This window comes from Malania oleifera, chromosome 3 (genome assembly GCF_029873635.1).
Source record: "Malania oleifera isolate guangnan ecotype guangnan chromosome 3, ASM2987363v1, whole genome shotgun sequence".
NCBI classification, from domain to species: Eukaryota; Viridiplantae; Streptophyta; class Magnoliopsida; order Santalales; family Ximeniaceae; genus Malania; species Malania oleifera.
Genome location: NC_080419.1, coordinates 2,648,410 through 2,669,945, shown reverse-complemented (window position 1 = coordinate 2,669,945; position 21,536 = coordinate 2,648,410). Strand labels below are relative to the sequence as shown.

Sequence of the window (21,536 nt, the reverse complement as noted above, 5' to 3'; positions counted from 1 at the left end):
CCCTAAAAACAACATTTCCAGAACAGAAATTCAGTATTTTTTCGATTACTACATTTCCTACAACTGTACGAAAGCCAAATATTGAGTAAAAGGTTTTACTCTGAATTTGAGATGGAATCCAAATTAACCTCACCAATGATCCACTTTAACATATTTGAAGAGAATTTTCCCAGGAGTGATGTGGCGATTTCGGATCGTCAATCCGGCAAACAACGGAGTCGAAATTCTAGAGAGAAGGGGGAGGGGATGAAAAACCTAGAGAAAGAAAGTTACTGCACGTGATTTTTTGCTGAAAAATTCAACTTTGACATATTTATACATTGACCTTCATCAACGAGACACGTCACCTCGTCAACGAGGTCAAGAAGGGAGTTCGTCGACGAATGTTTATCCTTCGTTGATGAAATTCAAAGCTCAAAGCAGCCTTCTCGATATCTTCTCGTCGACGAGACACATCACCTCGTCGACGAGATCAAGTAGCCTGTTCGTTGATGAGACTCTGTTTTAGTTCCCTTTTAATTTCTTTTTCTCTCTCTTCCCTTTATTATTTAATTAATACGATTCTTTCGGGTCTCTACACCGAGTCTTCTCAGAAAGGTCTGATTAAAATTGTGGTGTCTACAATTTATATAAATATCTTAAATAAATTAAAAAACAAACAGCGAAATAGAAAATAAAATAAGTATTTTGCAATTAATTAATCTGCAATTATTATACGCAACACATAAATACCCACATATATTTGAATTCTAACAAAATCTCATTTGAGAAATTTGTGTGTAAGATAACGAGAAGGGATATACTATTAGAAAAAATCTCAAGATTTGAAAAGAAAGTATCGAATTTGGAGTGAACCACTATAAATAATCGTCTCTTTGTTGTTAGTCAAATTTTATGTCTTTTACTTATTGTCACGATCAAATTTGTACTAATTACACTAAGTAATTCTTAAATTAAAACTTAATAAGATCCCAATTCACTCTTCCCCCGCCATAATTTTAGTCACACCCAAAGAGTGACGAGGAGAAAAGAAGAGGAATGGATAAGAACCAAGAAGCTGAACTGGCCTCTGGATGTGTACAAATGCCCCCATGTGAAGAAACAGAGTAGGACAAATTTCTTCCCAAAGGCAATAGGAACATGTTTTAAACACGGCATCCCTGCCTCCATCCCGCCCCCATTGTGAAAGCAAAACCAAGGCTGGAGCCCCTTAGGGCCTCATGGGCCAGGGTACGTGCCCTAAGAACAGGGGAAACAGAGGACGTGCCCTGCATTGGTGCGTCCGCTCACATCTAAATTCACAGTATAAATAGGAGCATGGATCGACCATCTCCCCACCAAGAGATAAACTGGTCGAGCTAAGTCGCGTCTGCTTATTAATTGCTCTGCTTTTTTATCTCCTCAATGGCTGGCAGTAAGCTTCTTCTTTATATTAGTGCTGATGTCAATTCTTTTAATACAGATGCGTGGGTAGTATATATAATTTTATTTATCGTTTAATAAATTAATTAATTCATTGCATGTTTGTTTGTTTGTTTGTTTGTTTGTTTTTTTCTGTTTTTATCTCTATAAATTTTATTAGTATATAAAAATTAACGAACTTGGGCCGGCCAATTTATATAACTTTTAACCCTAATAATCCTGTGTCGGAGCATAAATTTTTCATTTTTTAAAAAAAAATTTTGTAGTGTAACAGATATAGAAAATCATTCAGTTTGCTCCAATGAATGATTTTTCTATTCTATATAAAACCTGCATTTCGGTCCTTCCATTTCAATGCCAATCATTTATACAATTATACTTAAGCACATGATATGTTACTTGGTGGATCCGAAATACCCTCCATTCCCTTTTAATTGAGTTTATGTATATAAGCATGTAATAATCACGAATCCTTGACGTGGCAAATAGCACAAATAAAAAAAAATTAATTAATAATGCGCAGAGAATGAAATGGCAGAACAAGAAGTAATCACAGTCTTGAGCATCGATGGCGGAGGTGTCCGAGGCATCATTCCTGGCGTAATTCTTGGCTTCCTTGAAACCGAACTTCAAGTAATTACTTCACTACTTATTATATAGAACAGAATAGTAGTTATAAGCTTATAGTTCCACTAATATGGTTTTGATCAAGTGGTAACATGAATTATTGCAGAAGAGGGATGGGCCGAATGCGAAGCTAGTAGACTATTTCGACATCATTGCCGGGACGAGCACCGGGGGGCTTATTGCGGGACTATTGGCGACGCCAGACGAGAACGGACAACCTCTGCTTCCGGCCGAAAATATCGTTGAATTTTATTTTGAGGTGGCTCCGAAAATCTTTGGTCCAACTTCAGAAACAGGCAACAAATCATCAATGGAGGTTTCTGAGAAAGCAGAAGTTGGAAGGAATAGGGACAAGGACGAGGATGACCCCACATCGGACATCTCTCTTTTGAGTCCCAAATACAACGGGGATGAACTCCACAAAATAATAAAGGAACGGACGGGAGACAAAAAGCTCAGCGAGACATTAACCAACGTCATCATCCCCTCCTTCGATATCCAGTTCTTCCAGCCCGTCCTCTTCTCCACCCTCAGGGTACCCTACTTACCTACCTACCCATGCACATGCATGCATACATACAAACCATACAACCTTTATTTGCATGCATCAATATTATATGTTTATATGCTCCCGATTCATGTGCAAAACACAAGACTCTCTTAGTTAAAATAATAGGTTCGAGTCCTTCTTGAAACATTACGTCAGTGAATTATCAGGGCGTGCCAATGAATGGATAGCTTTACTTCCGGATTTGGTGCCTCATAGTATTCAAAGTGGTATGATAATGGTTGGAGTCTTGGGGTCATCAAAAAAAGAAAAAATAACGGGATTTGAGTTTTGGGAATGGCTTTTTATTTGAGATAAAACTTTAGTATTAAAGTGGAGAATGATAGAATGGTGGGTTCATTATTTTGGTAGATTGGCCGATTGTTCAAATGTTTTCGAGGCTGATAATTTAAAAAAAAAAAAAAACATTATATGTGCATTTGTGGATGCAGGCAAAAGAAGATGAGTCGTGGGATGCACCAGTATCAGATGTGTGCATAGCAACAAGTGCAGCGCCATACTATTTTCCACCCTATTATTTTGAAGCTGAAACTACCAAAGGGACCAAGAAGTATAACCTGGTTGACGGTGGTGCTGCTGCCACCAATCCAGTAAGTTTTTAATTAATTAATTAATTATTTATTTATTTTATAACCCGTTGAGCAACTCAAGTAAGTTGACTGGTCCGAGTAGCAAATTAATTAACTCACTTACACCTTTATTTTTTGACAACTATTAATATCTTGATCAATCACTAATCTTCAAGTTTTTTTGTAGTGATAGTTTTGTTTGAATGTATATAAATTCAAATTCAAAACCTAAAATTTGTACTTTCAAACACAAATTGTTCTATTTTTGAGAATGATGCATTGATCATCAATTATTCTATACACAACACAACTAGATCCAAGTTTCATTTCTTCTAAATTCTTGGAGTCGATTTGCATACTTGTGTATTTGTAGACCCTGCTTGCAGTAAGACAAGCCCTAGGGAAGCTAGCTCCAGGGAAGGAGGAGGCCATGAAGCAAATCGTGTATAACAAGAAGCTCCTCATACTATCACTGGGAACTGGATCCTCAAAAACCACAGAGAAGCTAGAGGTGGGTGATCCCCAAAGTTGGGGATTGATGAAATGGGTTCAAGGTCCTCACGGTACTGTCCCTTTGCTTGATGTGCTCAGCTTTGGATCCACTGATATGGTCGACATCTATTTGTCCATGTTCTTTCCTTTTCGATCCGCTCAAAACCCCAACTATCTTCGAATTGAGGTACGCAATTATGAAAACAAAAGCCAAAAATCAAAGATGGGAAACTTGTTTGGTATGTTAATATATACTTTTAGAAGTAAAACATGTTTAAAACTTGATTAAATGAATGCTGATAAATTTTGTCTCCTTGAATCAGATGACAATTACAAAATATGATTAGATTGATATGTATTTTAAGTAATGAAAATGAATTAATGTGGTGGATTGCAGGATGACACGTTGGGGTATGATGAAGTTGTAATTGACGACGCAAGTACAGGAAATCTTGAGAATCTGAAAAGCATTGGGGAGAGGCTCTTGGGGAAGGCTGTGTCTGCTATTAATCTCGACAATGGTCGCATGGAGCCTGTTCAAGGAGGAGGCACAAATGAACAAGCACTCATCCAGTAATTAATTACTTAATTAATTAATTAGACTTACTAATACACACTAACACACATATTTTACATGATTAATTAATTAATTTGATTATCCCATCTTATATATGCATACATATATAAACCCGCAAACAAATAGTGTCTATTGTTAGTTAGGGATTTGAATCTAATTTCATTTTAAGTGATATTAAGGATATGGAGAGTATTGTAATTCGGTGGATTAGTCAAATCAAACTCCATTGTTATTTAGGGTGAGTTTGGTGCCGCATCATAGTGTCCAAAGTGGCGCGATGGTGACTAGAGTCCCCAGATTATTAAAAAAAAAAAAAACTTCTGATTTTTAAAAGTAAAAGTTGAGTCTAACATGTTTGATAATTAGTTTTTCTAACTTTTAATAATTTTAACTTTTTTTAAAAAAAATTATAGATTTGAAACTTTTTAAAACTAATTAAATGTTAACTTTTTCTTCGAAAAAATGTTTATTTAATTTTTGTCCTTAATTTTTTCAAATGTGACAAAACTATCAAAGCATTAATTAGATTTCCTAGAAGTACATATTTACTTTAGTCATTTTAAAAATGTTTAGGTATGTTACAACTTTTCTATCAAATACTCAAAGTCACCTTTTTCTTTCTAATAGTTTCTTTTTCACAAACATTTCCAAAACAATATAAATAACTTCCTTTTCACTAATTTATTTTTAAAAAGTATTTTAAAAATATTACAGGGAACAAACTAAGCCTTAGAAAAAAGAGCTAAGTATGTGAAACCTTCCATATATATATATATATATATATATATATATATATATATATATATATATGTGTGTGTGTGTGTGTGTGTGTGTATGTGTGTGTGTGCGCGCGCGCGTGTGTCAATTTGAAAAAAAAAATTAACAAATATTTTTTTAAAAAGGATCGATATCCATTATAATTATTGATGTAAAAGAATAAAATGCATATTTAATGTGCAAATACTTAATTAAGAAACATATTAAGCTTTCAAGAGGGTGAATAATTAATTAAGAAGAATATATATATATATATATATATATATATATATATATAACTGTTGATTAATTTTTGTGTACATGCATGCATGGTGATGGATCATCAATTTGTATATATATATATATAACTGTTGATTAATTTTTGTGTACATGCATGCATGGTGATGGATCATCAATTTGGGTGAGTGCAGGTTGGCGGGCAAATTGTCTAGTGAGAAGAAGGCCAGGCAACTTGGTAGTAGGAGTGCCACTACTGCCTAATACAGCTAGAGATTACAAATAACTCAACATGGATAATAATGTACGTAGCTACCTGGCTGCAGGCTACCTACTGTGCTACTCTACTCTTTCTGTCTACGGAAATAACGAGAGATCTATCATATATATATATATATATATATATATATAGTCTCTCTTTTATTGTACGTTTAGTAAGAATAAAGCTATCCCATGCATGCAAGAGTACGTACACTTTGGTTGGGCTAATTTGTATGTATCATGAGATGTTTCTCCTGTTCTCTAAGAAAATTATAAGAAATATGTATATGTATTGAAACAGGGGTAGTAATAAATTTTATATATTTCAAGATATATAGCCTTCTATTCTCTCGAATGCATAAACATGCACATATATATATATAAAGAGATGAAATGTATTGCATGTGCACTTGAGATCATTAGTGTTGATTATTGTGTATGTAACTATGTGATGATCAGCTGCATCTTTTGTCTTCTGCAGTGGTCTAGGTCCTATCTTTTTCTTTCAAAGTTGGACTGAGAAGAATTTCATTAATTGCATTTTGATGGGTGGAGGGGACTCACTCAATCACTGGCTGTGATAGAAACTCAGTGAGAATTGCACACGAATACAAAACAATCTATTTCAATCTGAAAAAATATTATAGATGAAAAATCTCAAAATTAACTCTCGCTCATTGGTTATTCACCTTCACTCTACCACACTTCATTACACACACACACACACATCTATTTATAGCAAATTCTAAATCAAAATAATCAACGATGGTGGACTGGTTGGTGAGGTTGGTGGCCGCCGATCTTCAATGTCAACAGAAGTGGGCTGTCGGTTGATGAAGCTGCCGCCATCAAATTTTGTTGCCACCATCTCACTTTTAAGTTTACTATTCAACATCCCTCCTTAAACTTGACTCTCCTAACTTTGTCATTCTGAGTATTGTCATCAGTCTTACAGAAATATCATGCCTGAGTGGTTTCGTGAAAATGTCAACAATCTGATCATACATCCTGCAAGATATCAACTCCACTTCTTTATTCTTGACATGCTCCTTGATAAAATGATACCGAGTATCAATATGCTTGCTTCTTTCATGGTATATTGGATTCTTTGCAAGTGCAATCGCTGATCGATTGTCGATGTAGACTTCTGTTGGGTTATCTTGAAGAAATTTCAGATACTTCAGTACATTTTTAAACCATATACTATGACAAACAGCTGATCTAACAACAACATACTCAACTTGACATGATGACAACATTACAATGGGTTGCTTTTTCGATGACCATGTAAACGTTGTATCTCCCATGAAGAATGTGAATTCAGTCGTACTTTTTCTTTCATCAAGATCTCTTCCCCAATCGCTACCTGAATAGCTAATAAGTTTGCAATTACCTTTTGATAAATAAAATATACCATCGGTGATGGTACCCTTAACATAGCATGGTATCCTTTTCACTGCATTCAGGTGAGACTGGTCAGGAGTCTCCATGTACCTGTTGACAAGTCCAACTCCATAGAGTATGTTTGGTCTAGTGCACGTCAAATACCTCAAGCTTCCAACCAGACTCTTGAAATATGTGGGGTCAACATCTCCTTGCTCATTCTTTCTCAATTCCAATCCCGTTTCAACTCGAGTTGTCATAGGGTTGCATTTGTCCATCCCAAACTTTTTCAGTACTTCTTTTGCATAGTGGCTCTGAGAGATGAAGATTTCTTTCCTACTTTGCACGACTTCTATGCCAAGAAAATGAGCCATCTGACCAATATCCATCATTTTGAATTCTTTGACCATACTCCTCCTAAAAGCGACAAACATCTCTAGATTGTTGCCGATGAAGATCAGATCATCAACATATAGGTACGCAATCAGCATGCTTCCGTCCGTCTCCATCTTCATGTATAACGCATGCTCATAGGGACACTTCTCAAATCCATTCTTCTGGAAGTAGTTATCAATCCTCATGTTCTACGCACGAGGTGCCTACTTCAAGCCAGTACTTTCTTCAGCTTGTACACTCATTACAAAAAATTGGTTTTTAGTGACAAAAGTATTAGTGACGAATTCAATTTCGTCACTAAAAGTTGGTATTAGTGACAATTTTTAAGAATCGTCACTAATAGTGAAAGCATTAGTGACGATTTAGCAACCGTTACTAATACAACACTATTAGTGACAGTTTTAAAACAGTCACTAATACTTTTATCACTAAAAACTGTGCGGTAAACAATTTTCGCACGAAAATTTTTTCGAGAAAATATTAGCGATGATTCTAGGATATTAGTGACGAATTTAATTCGTCACTAAAAGTCACTTATTAGTGACAATTAACTAACCATCACTATTAATATTTATGAATAAATAAAAAAAATTAGTTAAGGGTATTAGTAACAGATTAGAAGATTTGTCACTAATAATAGGGTATTAGTGACGGTTTTGAAACTGTCACTAATAATGTTTTTATTTAAAAAAATTTAGTTAAAAGTATTAGTGACCGATTGGGAGATCCGTCACTAATAATAGAGTATTAGTGACGGTTTTAAAACTGTCACTAATAGTATTTTTATTTAAAAAATATATAAAAAAAATTTGTTAAGGGTATTAGTGACGGATTGAGAAATCTGTCACTAATAATAGGGTATTACTGATGGTTTTGAAACTATCAGTAATAGTGTTTTTATTTAAAAAATATAAAAAAAAAATTAGTTAAGAGGGTATTAGTAACGGATTGAGAGATCTGTCACTAATAATAAGGTATTAGTGATGGTTGTGAAATCGTCAATAATAGTGTTTTTATTTAAAAAATATAAAAAAAATTAGTTAAGGGTATTAGTGACGATTTTGAAACCGTCACTAATAGTATTTTTATTTAATAAATTTGAAAATAAAATTAGTTAAGGGTATTAGTAACGGATTGAGAGATTCGTAACTAATAATAGGGTATTAGTGACGATTTTGAAACCATTACTATTAGTATTTTTATTTAAAAAATATTAAAAAAAAATAGTTAAGGGTATTAGAAACGAATTGAGAGATCCATTACTAATAATAAGGTATTAGTGGCGATTTTAAAAATATGCTTAAAATCTAAAACCCCTTCCAAATTAATCCACATCTCTTGCCAATCCCCCCTCAAAATCTGAAATCCCCAAATTTCCTTTCACCCTCTCCCTTCCTGCCCCTCCCTCCTCACTCCTACCCCTCCTTCCTCGCTCCTCAAGCCGTCGCCGCTGCCCACAGCATCTCCACCCGTCGCCGCCGCCCACAGCGCCTCCCCCCGTCGCCGCCGCCCTCTGAGCTCGACCATTTCCATGGTTAAGTATCTCATTTTTTTGGTGGGAATATTTGGAATATATATAAGAAAAAAGGAGATTAGGGGAAGAGAGGAAGTCTCTTTCCCTTCCTCCTCCAGCTCACTACTTGCGCGTAGACCCCATATCTCCTCCATCACATAGACCCATCCAGAAAACAAAAAACACTGAAAACAAAGCAAAAAACACTGAAATAAGAATTTGCATATGCGCCCAGCCCAGGCCAACCCACCCCGGAACTCTCCTCTGATTGTGTCATCGGCTTCCAAGCCCGTTGGTAAGTGAGCTCTCTATGTCTCTCTGCACTTTTTTGTTTTTCTGGAACAGTTTCTGAAATTAAAAAACCAGTCAAATTACTTCCATTTTTTCTTTGTGATTGTGTTGTATCGCTTCAATTCACCAATGGATTGGTGTTGTTTAAGTTTTTTTTTTTTCCTAAAATTTTAGTGTTTGTTTAAAACGGATTGCTTTGGTCTGACCTAGGGTTGGATTGTTGTGGAAGCTAACCAACCCTCCGAATTTAATCTGTTTGTTTCCCGAGATTGATAGGGAGTGAGATAAAAGTAAAAAGGGTAAAGGGAAAAAGAATCTGAATCTGGTGGTACTTATTGTTTTCACTTCCTGGAAAATTATAGCTCAACTAAATTATGAAATGAGTATTTTAAAATCCAGATTTGAGGTTTTATGGCAATCAAACAGGGGTTGGACCCTCAAAAGCTTTATTTAGAAGAACTTTCTTAACTTAAAATTCAAGGCTATTAATTAAATCTCTGCTAACTAAATCCTTTGAGATGTTTACCCTAGTCTTTTGCATAATCAATATCCTAAAGTCTCCCTTAGAGTATTAAACTTTTAAATGTACACATCACCAAAGAAATCCCTATTCCATCTTTTCAAGGCCGACTTTAATTATGTCAATCTTTTCATAAATCTAAAGCTCTCCCACCCCTCACATAAACAATTATTCCAAGATTTGTATATAAAGGACAAGAAAAACAAATATCATAGAAGAATCCAAAATAAGAGGACAATTATCAGAGACTAGCCTAACATAGCCTAACATCCCTATTCCCCCTATCCTTCTTAACCTTATAATTAATGGATGAATTCATCTTTTGCAAGCCTTTCAATTTTTTCCTTTTTTCCTATCATCATACCTAGAAGAGACATTCACACTGTCCACTTGACCTAACACATAACTAATTTTTCCTCTTATCTTTCCTTCGTTGGCTCTCAAATTTGCTTTTCTATTTGGTTCAAGAGTTGTTTATGGATACTCTTCTTCTCATTAGGCTATGCAGCATTCTTAGTTATATGCTATGTGTTTTTTTCATTGTTTGCTAATATGAAACTCTTGTGCACTTATAAAATTCATTACTATTTGGATTATTGTGAACTGTTTATTGTAAAAAAAATCATGTTTGGAGCATATCTTTATGGAAAGTGTCCTATTTACAAACGAAATACTGTCAAAATTTTTCTATAACTTCTATAATTTTGGAAAACGTAATCCTATAGACTTTCATGCATATTATTATCTTTATTTTTGAGTCTTAAGGTTGTCTTGAGCACATTAAGCATCTGTATAATGCAAACATTTTGTGAATTGCATGCTTTTGTGACTTGTAGGTTTGGGAAATGTTCTATTTATAGACGGCATGCTATCGAAAATTTGTTAATTTTTTTTCAAAATAATCAAAGTCATATACCATATTTGTGAGAATGATTATAGTTGGCTGAATGTTAAAATATTTTTTAAAGGATGAGTTAAGTTTAAATGAATTTTGAACTTCATCTCTAAATTTACTTTTACATATGCTAAGTGAAAATTCTATCAATCATGGACTCATTTGCATTATTTGATTATTATAGTTTTTTTTGAGTCCTAAATAAGTCATATAAACCATGAACATCACATTATATTTTTTTATAGAACTTTATTCTGATATAGTTTGTTTGTGGGATGCATGAACACATTACATTATTTAATACTTATTATGTGAATCTTTTGTGCACTCATAAAATTCATTTATGGTTTGATTATTGTAAATTGTTTATTGTAAATACTTAGGTTTGGAGCATATCTCTATGGAAAATGTTCTATTTATAAACGAAATGCTACAAAAGTTTTTCTAAACTGAGAAAACTTAGTTATTTAAAATTATATCATTTTTTTTAACTTTATCCGAATGTTCGATTATTTTGCTATCAAATCATTGATACTTATAGTACGCATACGTATATGATCCAAAATCGTATACTAATTTTTTTATATATATATATAATTATTAATTTGTAGGGTTTGTAGCTGTCACAACATCAGCATGATGACATGCATTACAGTCGGATGCAGTTTTTTATTATTATTTTTTTGTTATCTGAACAAATAGAATTTCTGTATTTTAATTTGAATTTGTATAATGTATTTGTACTTGAATATGAATTTGAATTTTAAACTTTTTTTCATTTTTTTGTTATCTAATTAGATGGAATTTTTGTATTTTAATTGAATTTGTATAATGTATAATGTATTTGTATTTGAATTGGAATTTTGAATAATTTATGAATTTTTTAGTAATTATAGTTTAATGTTATGTATGCGAAAATGTAATTACAGATTTTTATAGGAATTAATGATTAAAAAATTATTAATTTTAAATTATTAGTTACGATTTTAAAATCGTCACTAATAATTGTCCATTTTTTAAGTATTAGTGATGAATTTCAAAAGTGTCACTAAAGTACAAGTATTAGTGGCGTTTTTAAATTCATCACTAATAGTATATTATTAGTGACGGTTTTGAAATTCGTCACTAATACTCTACTATTAGTGACAGTTTTAAATTCATCACTAATATTTTACTCTTAGTGACGATTTTGAAATTCGTCACTACTACTCTACTATTAGTGACGATTTTGAGCCGAACCAATACAGAATTTATAGTGACAATATTAGGATTTTAGTAACGGTTATAATCTATCACTAATATTCAATTATTAGTGACGCTTTTAGAATTCGTCACTAATAATTATTAGTATCCGCAGTTATGACGACTAATTTAAAACCGTCACTAATACTATTAGTGATGGTTTTGTGATTATTAGTGACGATTTTGATCATTCACTAATAAACTTCTTTTTTGTAGTGCATCCTGTTGGTTGTAGGTTTGGCTTTACCCGTAAGTAAGTAGAGAAGACTCCGCCTCAGAAGGAGTATTGTAAATGGCGTCGCTCAACCTGGTTAGATGAGCATTTAGTGAATCCTCAAGTGGGTTAACTTGAGGTAGGGACGTGGGCACGGTTGTTGAATTTTGATAAAAACCAAGTGTCACTCTTTCCATATACTCTTTATTTTTTTTTTGTATTTACCTGCTTATATTTATCCGTTGGTATTACTGCTTGTGTGTTTTAAATGTTAATTTATGTTTAATCGTGAAATACTGGAACTATGATACTTATATTAATCATTCTTATGTCAACTAGATTAATATTATATTAGACAGACCTTAGGTTGTGAAATGCTGATCGCTATTGTAATTTGACCTAATAATTTTTAAAATATCCAATTCACCCATTTCTTAGAATTACATTAAAAGTTACAGGAACAAAGAAAATTAAATTAATGAAAAATAATTTTATTAACCCCATTTGATTTGTAAAATTTGGATTAGAGAGGAATTAAATTAATATTCAAACTCTACTGATCCAGTTTCCCCTATTTAATCTACAAAAGGAATGGTATAACGATCACATTCACCTGAAGTACTAATTCTCACATTTAATTTCTAACTTTCATTTTTTAAGGATATTAGAACCCTTATTAATTAAGTAATAAAATATTAAAATAAAATAAAATAAAATAAAAAAGCTGACCGTGCATCTCAACACCACTTATAACAATAATAATAATTATTACAATAGCAACCACAACAATAATAATTTATATATTATTAATTAGAATCAACAACAATATATAACTAATTAATACATCAACGATATTATTATTATTATTATTATTATTATTATTATTAATAAAAAATACCATGATCCAAAATGTAATTTTTATTAATAAAAGATAAGGTTAAATTAAGTAATATATCTAAAATTTTACAAAATTATCTAATAAAAAAAAAAAATTTGCATCATGGGGCATTTTTGGAATAATGAATTATTTGAATCTTAATGATTCCATTTCCATCTCAAATCTTAATTTTTCTAATTCAAATCTATTTTGTAAACCAAATGAGAAATTAGTGTATTGCTAAACTTGTGTAAAACTGGGATGAACCATACTTATAGATTTAAAACATCCTAAATTAGAAATATTATACAAAGAAGTATACATAACAATATTATAATATTATAATATGTTTTATTTTGAAAAAAAATTTATATTTATTAGTATTTTGAGGAATAACAAAACAAAAACCATCTCATTTTATATTTCTCGAATACTTATATTGAGAAGTTTAAAAAAATTAAAAATATTTTTCAATTTTCTTAAATAATATTTAAAATAATTAATTTTTAAAAATTATTTAAAAAATAATAATAAAAACATCATTTTTCACACTGACCCTCAATAATTTAAATATTACTTTAGGTTCTATATGAATCTTACTAGCGTGTTGGGCCTGGCCTTGGTACTTTCCGATCACTCAGCGAGTAGAATACCAAAAATAAAAAGGGCCTGGCCTTCTTAGGACTCATTAATTTCCAGAGCCCATCACATTCTGTTGGGCCGACCCTAAAATAGACGATTAAATCAAAACAACAACTACTAATTATCCTGAAATTATCGTCTCGAGAGACACATGCTGTGAGTGGGCCCCAACTCGAGCATAAGTCTCACCACGTTATGTATTTTCTCAAAATGATAATTTCGAGATGGTTAGATTTATTATTATTAAACAAACAAGAATTAAAAATATTTTTCAATTTTCTTAAATAATATTTAAAATAATTAATTTTTAAAAATTATTTAAAAAATAATAATAAAAACATCATTTTTCACACTGACCCTCAATAATTTAAATATTACTTTAGGTTCTATATGAATCTTACTAGTGTGTTGGGCCTGGCCTTGGTACTTTCCGATCACTCGCGAGTAGAATACCAAAATAAAAAGGGCCTGGCCTCTTAGGACTCATTAATTTCCAGAGCCGGCAGCACATTTGTTGGGCTTAAAATAGACGATTATCAACAACAACTAATAATTATATGAAATTACGTCTCGAGAGACACATTGCTGTGAGTGGGCCCCAGAGCATTTGAAGTCTCACCACGTTATGTATTTGCTCAAAATGATAATTTCGAGATGGTTAGATTTATTATTATTAAACAAACAAGACTTAATATTTTCAATTTTCTTAAAGGTTCAAAATATTTTAAAATTATTTAAAAAATAATAATAAACATCATTATCACACCCCAATAATTTAAATAGTTACTTTGGTTCTATATGAATTCTTAATAGTTGTTGGGCCGGGCCTTGGTACTTTCCGATCACTCAGCGAGTAGAATACCAAAAATTAAAAAAGGCCTGGCCTTCTTAGGGGACTCATTAATTCAAGAGCGCATCACATTCTGTTGGACCCTAAATAGACGATTAAATCAAATCAAACTACTAATTATCCTGAAATTAATCTCTGCTGTGAGTGGGCCCCAACTCGAGCATAAGTCTCACCACGTTATGTATTTTTCTCAAATGAAATTTCGAGATGGTTAGATTTATTATTATTAAACAAACAAGACTATGGTCGAACATTTTTGTTTATGCCTTCACTAATCTTGAATCTAAAATCAATTAACGAAAAATTCGACAGTTTGAATCAGGTTTGGTTTGATCTTCATTTTCATCAAATTTTGGCTTTCAGATTGACTTTTGAGTTTAATATATTGACTTTCAGAAGAGATCTTTATTTTTTTGCCAAATCAAAGGTAAGTAAGTGCCTTTTTCCTTATTTTATATATATACATATATATATATATATATATATATAAATATTAAATCAGTTAAAATCAATTAACCGACTTAACTAGAATTCAATTTGGTTTATTTTAAATTTAGTTAATATAGAATTTCGGCTTGATTCGATTAACAATATTTTTTATTCAAAATTTTTCGATTAACTGAATGAACCATACTGATTTGAGAATTGAACATACATCTATTTCAATCACTCATTCGCCACCGCAACTAAACTGCATTATGACAAAACATTATTATTATTATTATTATTATTATTATTATTATTATTATCTGTAATAACTCCTAAAAAAATATATATCCCACATAATAATGTTCCTCTCGTCCAGTCATTTTCTCACATTTACATAACTTAGGACTATACAATGCTGCAGGGAATAAAACAGTGAAGACAAAAAGGACTGTGGTCCATTCATATGCATCTCATTTAATTCTTTTGTATGTTTATACTGTCTCCATTCATTAAAATTTTTTCAGGGTACGATTCAAAAATATACTCCCAATTGTAATTTTGAAATTAAAACAACATTTTATACACAATTTCTCTTATACATTAATAAATAGATAAACAAGGCAACTTTTTTTTTTTTTGTTGAAAAAAATACTATCTAAGAATAGTATGAAGTTGTATATTATAAGCTATTTGTTAGATAAGTATTTTTTAGAAAATACCTATTTTCCTAAAAAAAAATTGGGTAAAAAGTATAAATAAATGCTTATTTAAATGTAAACGAAACACTATTAATTGACACAAGTACTCATAAGTACTTTTTTGAAAAGAAAAAAAAAGTACTTATTTTTTAAGACGTTTCGAATGAGGGCTTAATTCGAACATTCTACGCTCGAATACCAGCCCATAAAACAAACTTATCAAAATAATTTTTTTAAAAAAGAAGAAGAAGTGAGTGTCATGCTCGTGAGGGTGTGGCTCAATGGTAAGGGCGGTCGAGGGACTGAAAGAGGTCCTAGTCGATTTTTTATTGCCATTGGGTCATCTCTAGATTAGCCAATGTTAGCTACTTCATCCTACATTTGACAAGAAGGTAAGGGTGTGAAGGACTCAGACCATCCCATGTTCCCCATCATTTAGGCCCGTTTGGGACTTGAAAAATATTTGGAAAATGAAAGGAAAATATCAAGGAATTCATATTTTCATCTTTGGTGGTCAATACAAATGAGAAAGAAAATGAAAAATATATCAAATTCAAGGACAAATTTTTTAAAAATTTTTTAATTATATTAAAATAAACTTTTATTTTTAATTGTATTTCATATAGAAGGGAAATATAATGGAAAATGAGTTTTCTTTTTATTTTTTTAAATATTTTTTAAAATAAAATCTTTGATCCAAATGGACCCTTTAAAAAAAAAAAAACTGATTAGAAAAAGTGATGTGCTCTGGCAACACGAAATTAAATGGTATGGAGGGAGAAGGATTGGGAGTGTAAAAGGGAATGGCCCAAACTTCTACAATGACAAGTCGTTGCTCACTCTGCACTCTGCATTTACCAATCTCAGCTATATATTTGCTTTTGGTTAATTTCAGACTCCAAAATCAGATGCCTGTGCTTGTAGTAAACTGTAATTCTCATTTTTTCTGCAAGTGAAAATAGAAGCCCTGAGAACCAAACCACTGAAATGGTAAAAAAACAAAATTCATCTATATATGTACGCATGTAATGTGCATGGACCACTAAGCTATCTACCAAGCTCTAAATTAATTATATCCTTCCTTTTTCCCAGCAAGAGCCTCAGCAGCCTGCAGGGGTTTTGTTCACTTCTTCTCAATGCATGTTTCTATATATATATATATATATATATGCTTCAAGTGTGCATCTGACCTCTTCGGCATCTTAATGGGTACTAAATGAACATCCCCAAAAAATATATGATGCAAAATCAAATTTTATAAGTTCGGAATCCATTCTCGAGCCTTGCATATGCAAAACCTTCTCTCCATCTCTCTCTCTCTCTCTCTCTCTCTTCCTCTCCCTCTCAAACACTCCTAAACAATATATCATCAGGGGTTTTGTTCACTTCTTCTCAAAATATGTTTCTATATATATGTACTTCAAGTGTGCATCTCACCTCTTCGGCATCTTAATGGGTACTAAATGAACAACCCCAAAAAATATATGATGCAAAATCAAATTTTATAAGTTCAGAATCCATTCTCGAGCCTTGCATATGCAAAACCTTCTCTCCGTCTCTCTCTCTCTCTCTCTTCCTCTCCCTCTCAAACACTCCTAAACAATATATCAACATCTTGTGTAGTTCTTATTAGTAGAAAGTTAGCTATATATAGAGATATAGATAGAGAGAGAGAGAGAGAGAGAGAGAGAGGAGAGAGATGGTGTGAGAGTTTTTTCCCGTTTTATTATTAAATTAAAATAAAATATTAAATAATACTTCATTTTGAAAGAAATTTACTTCAACGTTTCCCCTTTAACTTTCTTATCCAATTAAATCTCACAGGATCTTCTTGCGAGATTTTTCAGATATATATATAATTAAAAATGCATTAAACCCAATTAAAGAAACAAAATATTTTTTACCTTCTAAAAAAAAGACAAGAATTTTTAGAAATAAACTCTATTTAATAAAAAAAATGTAAACAAAAATAGCATTACCTTCTAATAAAAGAATTTGCTTTCATTTAATTGTTAATTTTTTGTCTTAACTATTTTTGATTTTCTATTTGGGATTTGTACAGTTCAACTATTAATATGTTAATTTCATTGTCATTAATTTCCAATTTGAATTTCATTACGAAAAAAAATCCAATTGTAGAGGACTAAAAGTTCTAATAAATGTTACTCGAATTATTTTAACTTCTAATTCAATCCTAAATTATCTCATAAATTGTGTTATGTTTTCTCAAAGCACTTGGAGTTATAATTGTCTTCATTGAATCATGGATACATATTGACAATGTTAAACCCAATTTCTTTAAAATTTGACATTTGAGTCTCCTTCAAATTGTTTTTTTTTTAGTATTGAGTTGTTTTTTTTGAATAATTTTCTAACAAGAACCGCCATTCTAGCAACTAAAAAACTAGCCTCGCATACTGTTGCCATTTAATCATCCTTTCTTAAAAAATTCCATGGAAGATGAGCTATGTGATTATGATTGATAAATTTGAATTAATTATTGCAAACAAACAAAAAAAGAAAACAAAATAAAACTGAACACATCCAGGGTAAAGGATTAAAGTCAAAAGTCAAGCACAAGGCTACCATGTGCTCTCCATAATTAGTTATCATTTAAAACTTAAGAAAAAAAAAGGATATTTTATGCTCAAAACATTTTTAAAAAATCATAAAATAAATGCAGTATAAAGTTTCCTCCAATCCTCTACAAAAGAGAGAATGCTTCATCACGACCATCTGCAAGATTAAATAAATATGTAGAAAATTTGTATGATGTAAAAGTAAGCATTATAAAAAGAAATGTCAAATCCTCTCAAATCAAACCAAAAATATAAAAAATACAAATATTAAAAGACACAAATACAAACAATATAATTTTTTATATAGAAATTTTAATGGAAATTAAAATAAAACAACCATGTGAATTTAAAATATAATTCAAATAAACATATTTGCAAATTTTAAAGAATTTTAAAAATGATAAAAAATATTTTTTTTTTACTATACGCGTAGCTGCGTAGGCAATTGTGCACAACATTCATTCTTATATATATTATTTAATTAAATATCTATCAATATCTTCTAAATATTTTTTAAAATGTCTATAAATATCAAGTTAATTTTGAAATCCATTAATTTGTAAATATTATGATCTTTCATACTAAAAAAAGTTAATTAACTATAGATAATAAATTATTGCTATAATCTATGCATTATTGTTTCCAATGCATAAAATCTACTCCATGGACAACACATGTATCCCTAACTAGTAAACAAAAACACATAATTGAATGTATGTTAGTTTTTGTCTTTAATTTGGACTAAATAAAAATTAGGAAACATGGTTAAGATAATAAAAATCATAATATATTATACTAAAAATATATATTAATTATAATTATTTTGTGTTGCAGTTATTTTCAAAATTTAACTGCTGCAAAAAATAACCTTGCAGACAATTGAAAAATAGTAAAAAAATTATTTTTTATTATTTTTAAAATTTTGCAAATATGTTTATTTGAATTATATTTTTAAATTCACATGGTCGTTTTATTTTAATTTCCATTAAAATTTCTATATAAAATGAATAAATTAATTTCCAGAAACCAATTTTACATATTAAAATATTGTTATAACAATGAAAAATCTTCAATTTGTTTGGTATTATTGTAAAAAATTATGAAACTAAAAACTAGGAACAAGAACTGAAAAATTAGAAATAAGAAGAAAAAAAATAAAAATTAGCAAATTTTTTTGTTAGTATTTTGAAAACTAAAATAAATTAAAAGCCTAATTAAATTGATGCTTTTTTTAATCAAATAGCTATTAAAAAATATGACTAAAATTAAAAAAAAAATGTGAAAAAAGGTACAAATTAGATCTTAGCTAGATATATATATATATATGAGATTCTCAACTAAGCATTCATTGGATAGGATAGCTTGCATTTTATTTAACATTTATAAATTTTTTGCACTCATTTTTTTGAATAAAATGGAGTTTTTTAGGTCTAATCTTGCTGAATTCAAATAAATTTTTCAAAAGTTGAGTTTTTTCCCGTTTTATTATTAAATTAAAATAAAATATTAAATAATACTTTATTTGGGAAAAAATATGACTAAAATGGATTTTAATTAATTCAACTTTTAAAAACTCAACTTTCATTTAAAATGGATTTTAATTATAATTATTTTGTATTTTAGTTATTTTCAAAATTTAACTGCTACAAAATGACAATGACAATAAAATTAACATATTAATAGTTGAAATGTACAAATCCCAAATAGAAAATCAAAAATAATTAAGACAAAAAATTGACAATTAAATGAAAGCGACTTCTTTTATTAGAAGGTAATAATATTTTTGTTTACATTTTTTTTTATTAAATAGAGTTTATTTCTAGAAATACTTGTCTTTTTTTTTTAGAAAGTAAAAAATATTTTTTTTCTTTAATTGGGTTTAATGCATTTTTAATTATATATATATGTGTGTGTGTGTGTCTGGCAAATCTTGCAGGAAGATTCTGCGAGATTTAATTGGATAAGAAAGTCAAAAGGAAAACATTGAAGCAAATCTCACAGTTTGGTCCTACGAGATTTACGTGAGCATTAATTGGAAAAAATTTTTTTCTCAAATGAAGTATTATTTAATATTTCATTTTAATTTAATAATAAAATGTGAAAAAACTCAATGATGTGATGAGTTGATTTATCATTGACCAAAAAGAGGGAAGGGGGAGGGGAAAGCATAAGTAGGTATGTAGAAGTGACAAAAGGTGTTGCTTTGCTTGTGTGTTGACTTTGCACTAATAAGAACCACACAAGATGAAAGTGTTGGGGTACTTGGCCTAAATGCTTTATATGTATATATAGATATAAATGAAAATTGGTACAATCGCAGACTGCCCAATGAGAGGGAATGCGTGTGGGAGAGGGACTCAAGGGCACCGTGCCCACCCTGGCTAGGGCCATCGACCATTATTAAAGGCTGCTTGTATGTGTTGTACCTCCCATAACTTGGAGAATAAAGGCAACAAGAATCCAAGCTTTGCCTGTCCTCCCTCACTATCATTAGAGACTTTGGCAGAGAGGGCAATTCATATATTCATCCATGCTTTGGAAGGGTAATATTTAATTGTCACCCATGACTTTTCTTTCTTCTTTCTTCTTAATTTCTTCTTTGTTCTTCTTCTTCTTCTTTTTTGATCCCTTTTTCAAACATTGTTTTCTTTGTAATTAATGTTAGGTGTATTTAGGAGGATGAATTTCGGCTTTAGATTTGAATTTGAGTGCATTTGAATAAATTTCAATGCAATTTTATACATCATTTTATCCAAATTCAAGTTTCTCCAAACATGGGATTAATACAATCGTCATATTTACATACTCAAATGTTTCTTAAATTCTTTTATTCACTATGTTACGAAGTTAGCCCTTGCATTTCCAAAGAATTTTATTGAGTACCCTCCTTTTGGATTTCTTCATTGTAATGGTAACTTCTCTATCTTTGGATTGAGGTGAACTTTGCAATTAATAAATTTCATCCTTTTCTAATGAATTATAATGAAGATAACAAGCTCCTCGATGCGGGAGTAGAAATCTCATATTAAAGCGTTGTTTGAATTTAATTGATTTTGTAGTTTCAAATTTGTCACAAAAGAGTAACATAATCAATCTTTGCAATTGCATCACTACAAAAAATCAGGGTATTAGTAAAGGATCAAATCCGTCACTAATACTTACAAATTTGTTATCAATACCCTACTATTAGTGACGAATTCGAATCTTTCACTAACCCTACTATTAGTGACGAATTTAAAAACCGTCACTAATACTCAACTATTAGTGACGAATTTGAATCCTTCACTAACAACATACTATTGGTGACGAATCTAAAAACAGTCACTAATACTCCACTATTAATGACCAATTTGAATCATTCACTAATACTTTATTACTAGTGACGAATTAAAAATTCGTCACTAATACCCTACTATTAGAGACGAATTTGAATCCTTCACTAATAATTAAAAAATTAAAAAAATATATTTAATACTAATTTTTTTAATCATCAACTGT

At 30.7% G+C, this 21,536-nt stretch overlaps 1 protein-coding gene and 1 long non-coding RNA gene across 2 annotated transcripts; both read left to right on the top strand.

The window, feature by feature from the left end:
• The first annotated feature begins 1,336 nt into the window (after positions 1 to 1,336).
• On the top strand, positions 1,337 to 5,842 carry LOC131151715 (patatin-like protein 2). The gene is made up of 7 exons (XM_058103094.1): positions 1,337 to 1,414; positions 1,946 to 2,055; positions 2,156 to 2,584; positions 3,049 to 3,207; positions 3,560 to 3,865; positions 4,076 to 4,251; positions 5,443 to 5,842. The coding sequence occupies exons 1-7, from the start codon at positions 1,405 to 1,407 to the stop codon at positions 5,510 to 5,512; spliced, it is 1,260 nt and encodes a 419-aa protein (XP_057959077.1). The 5' UTR covers positions 1,337 to 1,404; the 3' UTR covers positions 5,513 to 5,842.
• A 2,777-nt stretch (positions 5,843 to 8,619) lies between these two features.
• LOC131151714 (uncharacterized) lies at positions 8,620 to 12,298 on the top strand. The gene is made up of 2 exons (XR_009135751.1): positions 8,620 to 9,096; positions 11,966 to 12,298. It is a non-coding gene; the product is annotated as an uncharacterized LOC131151714 (long non-coding RNA).
• Positions 12,299 to 21,536: the final 9,238 nt, after the last annotated feature.

What these genes read in the sequence shown, in the direction of transcription:
- LOC131151715 (XM_058103094.1), top strand. An exon ending in TCCTTGAAACCGAACTTCAA is followed by an intron (nt 2,056 to 2,155) that starts GTAATTACTTCA and finishes GAATTATTGCAG; the next exon opens with AAGAGGGATGGGCCGAATGC. An exon ending in CCAACTATCTTCGAATTGAG is followed by an intron (nt 3,866 to 4,075) that starts GTACGCAATTAT and finishes GGTGGATTGCAG; the next exon opens with GATGACACGTTGGGGTATGA.